General features: G+C 36.7%; 1 protein-coding gene across 1 annotated transcript; it reads left to right on the forward strand.

Annotated features, from left to right (window-relative positions):
* Positions 1–3,237: 3,237 nt before the first annotated feature.
* LOC115995618 (heavy metal-associated isoprenylated plant protein 7-like) lies at positions 3,238–5,598 on the forward strand. Its single transcript, XM_031234712.1, has 5 exons — positions 3,238–3,372; positions 3,503–3,710; positions 3,844–4,049; positions 4,133–4,220; positions 4,791–5,598. Exons 1-5 carry the CDS (start codon positions 3,364–3,366, stop codon positions 5,261–5,263), a joined length of 984 nt encoding a protein of 327 aa, XP_031090572.1. The 5' UTR covers positions 3,238–3,363; the 3' UTR covers positions 5,264–5,598.
* Positions 5,599–10,822: the final 5,224 nt, after the last annotated feature.

Raw genomic sequence — 10,822 nt, forward strand, 5'->3', positions numbered from 1 at the left:
ACCAAGATCCTAATCTTAAAAGCAGCAGATAACTTTGATAACAAATGAGTTATAAGATCATTATCATTCCCCCATCACAAGTATATCATCCACATAAAATCAAGAGGTATACATAAGCAGAATCTTGTTAGAAATAAAACATAGATACATCTATTTTTTTATGCCTAGAAGCCAATTAACAGAGAGGAGAAACGAATGCAAACGATTAAACCATACTCTAGGAGCTTGCTTAACCGAAAAACTTCGGTAAACTTCATTAAAAAAAATTGGCGTTGAACCGAAAAAGTTTGATTAAAGATTTTTTAATCGAAAATTTATCGAAGTTTGCACACTTAAGTTAGAGACGAAAAGTGCAACGTAATGATAACTTAGGGACGAAATTTGCAATTAGTATAACTCAGGGACGATAAGTGCAATGTCAATAATAACTTAGAGACGAAAAGCGAGTATGATAAAAACTTTGGGATGAATTTAAGATTAAAGATAGGGGCCGGGCGGGCACTGAAGGGGCCCCCGGAAGGAGGCCTTCTTCGCCTTCCACTTCTGCACTTACTCTATAATTTAGGGACAGTGTAATTTTTCCTTTTCTTAATTTAATAGTTATCAACTTTTAAAAATTCCATTTAGATTTGCCTAACAAAGCCATAACAACGAAATAGCTTGAAATAACCAAAATCTTTATCCCGGGAAAAAAGTCGGATACCGTTTCAATACTTCATTGAATGATCATTGAATCCGCCGATTCGGAGGGCCCACCCAACGTGGCAATTAGTCATCGTACGTTGTGGATCCCAATCCAAGCCCAAATTATCACAACCCAACCCGGACCAAACCCAAATTATCATAACTCGACCCGGCTCAAATCCACTCGACAATCTCGTGACCATTCACAACTAACCTAGCTGGCTTTGCCACACCGCCACCTGTCCCAAAGCCGCAATTACGCCCTCCTCTCACCTGCCACCTCACTGTGTCCACGTCATTCTTATGATGACTTGACTCCACTTAACATTTACTTCTAGAGTATATATGCTAATAGCACATCTCTCCTTATAGTTTGAATATATTGCGCATACTACCCCATATATTTCTTTTTGACTTAATTTCATTTTTGTCATATATTTATAAGTGACAATTTACTTTTAGTCTATATTTTCATAACATTCTCATTTAATCTTAATATTATTCTGGCATGATATTTTTGATCCTTTCTCAACGAAATCATTTAAATTTCATAAAATACAAGGGTATTTATGTCTTTATTTAAGATTTTTAAAAAAAATAAAAATAAAAATATAGCAGGTCAATCGATAAAAAAATTTATTATATTTAACAACATTTTAACGATTTTATTGACGGAGGATAAAAATGATCATGTCACAATAATACTAGGACTAAAAAAATGTTTTGAAAAAGAAAGACTAAAAGTGGACTATTACTATCACCTATAAATCTAGAACAAAAAATGAAACTCTCTCTATTTTTTTCTAAATTCAATTATTTCGTGTTATTTACCTGTTTTGCCCTCCGATAAAAAGATATTACACGAAATCAACATGCTAATTTTAAAATTTGAAAATTCATTATTTTTTTATAGCAGATCATGCTCCCTATACTTCATACAATCATACAATAATACATGATACATATATGCCGCACCACTCTCTATTTCATTTAAGAAAAATGATTATTTTTTAAATATTTTTTGAGCCTAACGTTCCTCCTTAATATTAATAAGTTAAAATGACTCACTAAATTAAAGGTTGAATAGTCAAATTATATATGTTTACCGGCGGAAAGTATTCTTAAGTCAAGGGGTAAAAAAAATAAGATGAAAATGGAAAAAAATTTAGCATGATTCTTCATCTATTATGCCTAATTGGTATTTGACTAAATTGTTTATAATTTGATATTTTACATCAATAAATTGTGTGTTAATAAATACATTTATATAATAACAAATTTCACTTTTAGTCATCGAGTATTGAAAAATTGCCACATTTATTTATATTCTTTTAATTTTGTCATGTTACACCTATGACTTTGAACAATTTTCACTTTCTTATGAGAAATTTTTTAATAAATGAACGAAACCATTAATTTGTCTTTTAAACAGTAAATTTTATAAGAAAATAAGATAGAGACATAGAGTATTGGCAAATTATTCTGTGGACCCGGGTCCACCTTGCAAGGTGGATTCGGGTCCAAAATACATAATATATATACGGAATGTTCAAGACTAAATGTTTACAATTTACATATTGAATGTTCACAATTTATATACTGAATGTTCACAAATAAACGTTTACAATTTACATATTGAATGTTCACAATTTGAATTATGAACATCCAGTATATAATTGTGTTGAGTTCAAATTGGAAGGTGGACCTAGGTCCATGGTATAACTAGAGTGGGTCCATGGTATAACTAGAGTATTACGGAGTATATAGTAAGTGTTTTGTAATTCAATAATTCGCAAAATTATGTGAAAATATACGGAGTAACATTTTTAGATTCAGAAAAATGATAAGGTTACTTTCAATAATAATTGTGTCTTGATATTTTATTTTGTTGATTGTCAAATCACGTGTACATATGTTACAAATTACAATGCACCACATTAATCACAATGTCTGGGTAATTACAAGAATATAAATTCGATTTTTAATGATAACAGTCTATTGACCGTTTTAATTTGTGTTAGTCAACTACGAATAACATAAATTGATTTATGTCCTTGTGACTTTTAATATTTGTAATATTATTTTAATTTCAATTCTACCTCAAATTATTATGTAGTTCCGAGTTCAAAATACATAATTTACATATTGAATATTCACAATTTATATACTGAATACTCACAACTAAATGTTCACAATTCAAATTGTGAACATTTAATATATAAATTGAATTTTAAACATTCAGTATGTAAATTGTGATCTGTCAATCTTGCAAGGTGAATTCGTGTCTATGGTATAACTATTGAACTTAATTATAACTTTGATTGGAATGAGAATCAAACTTGAAACATTTGTAAGTGTAATGTTGTCCAAGCATAAATGTTTGGCATTAAAGTGATATTTAAAGGGAAATAAATGAAGTTTGAATTCAGAAACAATAGAGGACCAAATTGCTATTATTAGACATCTAAGGGGCCTAAGTGAAATTATCTTTGAAATTTAATTTTCATTTCCGAATGTCCGACGATTATAATAAAACCGATGCATCCAGATCTGATGGCCATCATTTAGAACCCATATACTCTAGAGAGAGAAAGTGAGGAGAGAGAGAGAAGCAGTGACTGAAGTGTTGAGAGAAAAGCCTGAGCTTATCACCACTCTAGCTTCTGCAGAGAGATACCAATGGGAGAGGTAAAAGATGAAGAATGGCTTCTCTCATTTCTTTTTTTTTTTTTGTTGAGGAAATTTCTTTCTTCTTCTAAGTTACCGTTACTATTTATTATTTTTATTTTTGATTTTATTTATTTTTTTTGGTGTGTAGGAGGAGAAGAAAGCGGCTGAAAAGAAGGAGGACCCACCTAGCGCCGCCGGCGGAGATGAGAAGAAGGCGGAGGGAGAGGCAAAGCCGGCGGAGGAATCCAAAGACGCGCCGCCGCCTCCTCCGCCGCCGCAAGAGATTGTATTGAGAGTTTTCATGCATTGCGAAGGCTGCGCTCGGAAAGTTCGCCGCTGCCTTAAAGACTTTGATGGTAGGGTTTATTAAATTAATTTAGATTTATAGCAAAATCGCAAGAGAATGAAGAGATCTTTTCTGTTTTTTTTTTTTTTTTGGATGAATTTTATTATTTTAATTTTAATTTTACAAATTAATTTGTATTATAGGAGTTGAAGATGTGGTGACTGATTGTAAGACTCACAAGGTTGTGGTGAAAGGGGAAAAGGCAGATCCAGTGAAGGTGTTAGAGAGGGTGCAGAAGAAGAGCCACCGTCAAGTGGAGCTCCTGTCACCCATCCCGGCGCCGGCGCCGGAGGAGGAGCACAAGAAGCCGCCGGAGGAAGTTGCGAAACCGGAGGAGAAAAAAGAGGAGGTTGGTTCATTGGATTTTTATGAATTTTTTTTTTACATTATTTTATATTTATATATATATAAACAAAACAATTTTGGTTGTAGCCTCAGGTGATTACAGTGGTTTTGAAAGCTCACATGCATTGTGAGGCTTGTGCTGAAGCAATCAAAAAGAGGATTTTGAGAATGAAAGGTGATTTCTTTTCTCTCTGTTTTCAATTTTTCTGCCTTTTTGTAATTAATGAAAATTGGCTTTATTTTGAGGTCTTTATCAATTTGCAGGTCTCTTTCATTTGTTATTGTATTTTGATTATGTCTGCTGTTAATTTAATAATAATTGCACTTTTTCACCTGCATATATTTCAAGAAAGAAACTTTTTTTTTTAATAATTTTCTTTGTTTATGACAGAGTAATAATGTTTTCTGGTCCATCTTTAACTAGAATAAGATATGCATTCATTAAGATCCAGTTCAAACTGCAGTGCTGATACTTTGCAAGAAAGAATGATTCCTTTTTATTAAAAAAATCAGTAATTATTCTTGTGATATATTCTATATCCTCAACCTTTCACTATCTGAACATTGACTAGATTACTAGAATAGGATATTCTGTCTTGGGTTCTCTTGATTGGGATCTAGCAGAGAATTGAAACCCAAAGTCTTAGGAATCTTGAAATCAATTGCAATTGGGTTTAGGGAATTGAAGTTTGTTGTTGCTTTGTTGGTCTGCATTAATTTAACAGAGTTGAGTGTATGCGTGTAGGCGTGGAGAATGTGGAACCCGACTTTAAGGGCTCACAAGTCACGGTGAGAGGGGTGTTTGATCCGCAGAACCTAGTGGACTATGTAGCGAAGAAGACAGGGAAACGGGCGGTGGTGGTGAAGGTGGAGCCGAAGAAGGACGAGGCTGCAGGGGAGAAGGCAAAGGAAGGGAAAGAGGAGAAGAAGGCGGAGGAAGGGAAGAAAGGCGGCGATGGTGATGGCGGGGAGAAGAAGGAAGGCGAAAGTGGTGGCGGGGAGAAGAAGGAAGGCGACGGGGAGGGTGTTGAATTGGCAGAAGACCCAAAGATGGAAATGAAAAAACATGAACTCTACTACTCCTACTACCCCCCAATCCAAGTCAATAATCCTAATTATCACCATCAAAGGTTTGTTGCTGCACAAGATGGTGGGTATGGCTATGGGTACCCACAGATGTTCAGTGATGAGAACCCTAATGCATGTTCAGTTATGTAAATTGAATGGAACATGAGAGGGGTAGAATGGGGAAGAAATATGAATGTAAGTCACATGGTGGGTAGTAAGGGGCCCCTCCATGGGGGCCATATCTTCTTCCTTTGACTGGTTGTGCTCTGCATGTGGCCCTTGTCTGGGGCCTCAGTTAGTAGTTTATGTAATGTCTGCAACCAGAAACTGTAGAATTTTTTGTGAGTTTTTATTGTCACCTTTTGTCCTTCCTTTGCCTATGATGCTTGTTCCATACTAGAAATAGCCAGAGAAGTAATGTATTATAGTACTTTGGTACTATACCATATAGTAGATTATGCACCTCCAGTTTTGCATCTTCTGTACCTCCATACTTGCGACTTGCTCATTTTTTTTTCTTTTTATGATTTCAAGGGCAATTGGAAAGATTATACTATGGCACATTGTTTATATATATATATATATATATATATATATACTGGTTCAAATGTGGTGGTGCTGGTGGTGTGGATTCACCAATAGGTATGCAAATGCATCACAATGAAATGCACTAATACACCACACACCAAAAAAATGACCACACTTAATGGTGCATTTCAGAACACTTTGTGGTGCATTTATGCACATCTAAATGGTGAGTGACTGCACGGGAACCTGACCATATATATATATATATATATATATATATATATATATAAGTTGTATTTAGGTAATAATAATAATAACAACTGTTGTATTTAAGACAATTTCTCTTGGGCTAGCTCCTGGGCCCCTCAAAATGAGTGGAGATTCCCGAACCGTTAAGTGTTGTAGTCTATAGAATATTAATTATTATGTTAGTGGTTAAGTTAGGCAGTAGACCAGCAGTAATGTTAGACAGCAGCAGCAGTAATGTTAGGCAGCAGCAGCAGTAATGTTAGGCAGCAGAATTTGAGGAAACATGTCGTTCCTCAAGTGTATAAATATAGATGTATCAGCTAGCTACAAAATAAGAAAAAAGAAACACTTTTCTTCACTGATTTACATGGTATCAGAGCTGCAGTATTAATCTCTGTACCCAGAAATTTTTTTTTTTTTCTTTTTCTGCAACAGTGTTTCGGACACTGTTCACAGTAGGTATTGGGATCAGATTTTGTTGATCCTTTGTTGACACCACCCACCCAGGGAGTTTCGCCACCTTCCGGCGACCTTGTCTGAGAAATCCGGCGACAATCTGACCAGCGAGTGGCCCTCACGCGCCGACGAAACAGTCTGCCAGCATCTCACGCGCCGACGCGTGACACTGTTCTGGTGATCGGAAAATTTTTCTGATTAGTTTCCCGTAGTCGCCTGAGTCCATACAACGCATTTTGGGGCTCAGTTTGGACAAAGTTTGTTCGGGAAATACACCTTCGACAGCTTCCAGTTCACGGTCCAGGTTTGAGACCTTGTTTTAAAGCTTTAACTGGGTAATTAGTTTTTTGCTTGAAGTTATGGCTGAAAATAAGTCTGGGATTTCAGATATAGTTCCTGTGACAACTAAAATCACAGACTATAAACTGAATGGTCTTAATTACATGGAGTGGAGTAAAACTATTAAACTTTATCTAACTAGTATAGATAAAGATGCTCACAGAACAGATGATGAACCAAAAGATGCAGCTGCTAAGAAAATTTGGTTTAGGGAAGATGCTCAGTTATTTCTGTTAATTAGAAAATCAATAGAAAATGATGTGATTAATTTAGTTAGTCATTGTGACACAGTTAAAGAGTTGATGGAATATCTTGAGTTTTTGTACTCTGGCAAAGGGAACATTACTCGTATGTTTGATGTCTGTAAAGCCTTTTATCGGGCTGAGAAACAAGACAAGTCTGTCACAAATTACTTCATGGAATTTAAGAAAACATACGAGGAATTGAACCAATTAATGCCATTTAATGAGGATGTAAAGGTACAACAAAAGCAACGGGAGCAAATGGCTATCATGAGTTTCCTTGCCGGTCTTCCACCTGAATTTGATACTGCCAAGTCTCAAGTTCTTTCAAGTCCAGAAATAACAACACTGAAGGAAACTTTTTCACGAGTATTGCGCACAGAAACTTCTCAAACTATTTCTGTGAATAGTGCTCTTGTCAGCAGAAATCAGAATTCAGCAAGACCACCGCAGAAAGGGAACAATCAAACCACTCAAAGGCATAACCCAAGTGGCATCACTTGCCATTTTTGTCATAAACCAGGACACTTGCAACGTGATTGCAGGAAATTACAGTTCCAGCTCAGGGCGAGGCAGTATGCTAGTGTGGCTTCTACAAGTGATGTGTCAACTCAAAACATTCTGATTTCGGCAGAGGAGTTTGCAAAATTCTCAAAGTACCAAGAAAGTCTAAAGTCTTCATCTACTCCTTCAACCACCGTTGCAGATACAGGAAGCCCACAAACCTGTCTCATTTCTTCATCTTCTAAGTGGGTGATAGATTCTGGAGCCACGGACCACATGACAGGTAACTCTAGGTTGTTCTCAACAATTACAAACCATACTTCTAGTCTCCCTGTTACCTTGGCAGATGGATCTACTTCACCAGTACTTGGATCTGGCTCTATCACTCTAACCCCCTCACTTCCTTTGACATCTGTTCTTAGTTTACCAAATCTGTCTTTTAATTTGATTTCTGTAAGCAAGCTTACTCGCACTTTAAATTGCTCCGTCACATTTTTTCCTGATTATTGTCTTTTCCAGGATCTCATGACGAAGAAAATTATTGGTAAAGGACATGAATCCGGGGGCCTCTATATCCTTGACATAGAGAAACCAAGACCAGTTGCGTGTCCAGGAGTAGTAACTCCACTTGAAGCTCATTGTCGATTGGGTCACCCATCTCTTTCATTATTAAAAGTGCTTTGTCCACAGTTTCGTAGTGTGTCTTCATTAAATTGTGAGTCTTGTCAATTTGCTAAACATCACCGTGTGAGTTTAAGTCCGAGAGTCAATAAAAGAGCAAGTACACCTTTTGAACTTGTTCATTCTGATGTTTGGGGTCCATGTCCAGTTATGTCCAAAACTGGATATAGGTATTTTGTTACATTTGTTGATGATTTTTCTCGTATGACTTGGTTATATTTCATGAAGAGTCGTTCTGAACTGCTTGATCATTTCCGTGCCTTTTGTGTTGAAATTGAAACTCAGTTTAATGTACCTGTGAAAATTTTGCGGAGTGATAATGCTAAAGAGTATTTTTCATATCCTTTTGTGTCTTATATGCTTCAGAAGGGCATGCTTCATCAATCTTCTTGTGTGGACACACCATCCCAAAATGGTGTAGCTGAGCGCAAAAATAGGCATTTACTCGAAACTGCAAGAGCTTTATTGTTTCAAATGAAAGTTCCTAAACATTTTTGGGCTGATGCTATCGCTACAGCATGTTTTTTAATAAATCGCATGCCATCCACTGTTCTACAAGGACAAACTCCATACCATAGCCTTTTTCCATCAAAACCTTTGTTTCCCATTGAGCCACGCATATTTGGTTGCACATGTTTTGTTAGGGATGTTCGTCCTCAGGTTACAAAGTTGGACCCAAAATCTTTGAAGTGTATCTTTCTTGGGTACTCACGTGTCCAAAAAGGGTATAGATGTTATTGTCCTCAACTTGGCAGGTATTTTGTGTCAGTAGATGTCACCTTCCTGGAAGAAGTACCTTTTTCTCCTGATCAAAATTGTCCTCCTCAAGATAAGGAAGATGATATACTAATCTACAAACTCATCCATCATACAGACCCACCACCTCCTATTTTACAAGTTTACTCCCGAAGACCACGAGTTCCTGAGACTGTTCCTATCATACATACTACATCTGAAGCAACACCTGATCTTGTACCAGACTCATGTCCTGCACCGATCTCTTCGTCATCAGATCAAGTTACAAATGTAGAGCTTCCCATCGCTGTTCGCAAAGGTAAACGTCAGTGTACCTATCCCATTTCTTCTTTTGTCTCTTATAAACATTTGTCACCCTCTTCCTACTGTTTTACCACATCCATTGATTCTATTTCTCTCCCTAAAACAATAAAAGAGGCAATGTCTCATCCTGGTTGGAACAGTGCTATGATAGAGGAAATGAATGCTTTAGACCAGAATGGTACTTGGGATTTGGTAGACTTACCTACAGGGAAGAAATCTATTGGATGTAAGTGGGTATTTGCAGTCAAAGTGAATCCAGACGGGTCTATTGCCAAGCTAAAAGCTCGTCTTGTTGCAAAAGGATATGCGCAGATCTATGGAGTAGACTATTGTGACACATTTTCTCCTGTTGCTAAATTAACATCTGTTCGTCTGCTCATCTCTATGGCAGCTATCTATGACTGGCCACTACATCAATTGGATATCAAGAATGCATTCTTGCATGGGGACCTTCATGAAGAAGTATATATGGAGCAACCACCTGGATTTGTTGCTCAGGGGGAGTATGGAAAGGTATGTCGACTCCGGAAATCTCTATATGGTTTGAAACAAAGTCCTCGTGCATGGTTTGGAAAATTTAGTCAAGCAATTGAGTTGTTTGGAATGATAAAAGGAAAATCTGATCACTCATTGTTTTTCAGATGGTCTAAAGCAGGTGTTATTTTATTGGTAGTTTATGTGGATGATATTGTTATCACAGGAAGTGACAATGAAGGTATTACAGCTCTTAAGTCTTTTCTTCATTCTCAATTCATGACAAAAGACTTAGGAATGCTAAAATATTTCTTGGGCATTGAGGTGGCAAGAAGCAAGAAGGGGATATTCCTATCTCAACGAAAGTATGTGCTTGATCTATTGTCTGAGACAGGAAAACTGGGAGTTAAACCATGCAACACTCCTATGAACCCTAATGTACAACTGACAAAGGAAGGGGAACCATTTGAGGATCCAGAAAGGTACAGAAGACTAGTTGGAAAACTAAACTATCTGGTGGTAACTCGTCCAGATATTGCATATCCTGTCAGTGTGGTAAGCCAATATTTATCATCCCCTACAAATAATCATTGGGCTGCAGTAGAACAGATTTTATGTTACTTAAAAGGATCACCTGGACAGGGAATCTTGTTTAAGAACAATGGACATACCAGGATTGAATGCTTTACAGATGCTGATTGGGCAGGATCTAAAGAAGATCGAAGATCAATGACTGGATATTGTGTTTTCTTTGGAGGAAATCTGATTTCATGGAAGAGTAAGAAACAAAATGTTGTTTCTCGCTCTAGTGCAGAATCTGAGTATAGAGCAATGGCACAATCAACATGCGAGATAATATGGATAAGCCAACTCTTGAATGAAATTGGCTACAAAACCTCTACTCCTGCAAAATTGTGGTGCGATAATCAAGCTGCTCTTCACATTGCATCAAACCCAGTTTTTCATGAACGAACAAAACACATTGAGGTTGACTGCCACTTTATTCGAGAAAAAATTCAACAAGGCTTGATCAGCACAGGATTTGTGAAGACTGCTGAACAATTGGGAGATCTTTTTACTAAAGCCTTGAACGGAACTCGAGTAACTTATTTATGTAACAAGTTGGGCATGATCAACATTTATGCTCCAACTTGAGGGGGAGTGTTGTAGTCTATAG

The sequence above is a fragment of the Ipomoea triloba genome, chromosome 11 (assembly GCF_003576645.1).
Source record: "Ipomoea triloba cultivar NCNSP0323 chromosome 11, ASM357664v1".
NCBI lineage: Eukaryota > Viridiplantae > Streptophyta > Magnoliopsida > Solanales > Convolvulaceae > Ipomoea > Ipomoea triloba.

What these genes read in the sequence shown, in the direction of transcription:
- LOC115995618 (XM_031234712.1), top strand. An exon ending in CGGAGGAGAAAAAAGAGGAG is followed by an intron (nt 4,050 to 4,132) that starts GTTGGTTCATTG and finishes TTTTGGTTGTAG; the next exon opens with CCTCAGGTGATTACAGTGGT. An exon ending in GAGGATTTTGAGAATGAAAG is followed by an intron (nt 4,221 to 4,790) that starts GTGATTTCTTTT and finishes GTATGCGTGTAG; the next exon opens with GCGTGGAGAATGTGGAACCC.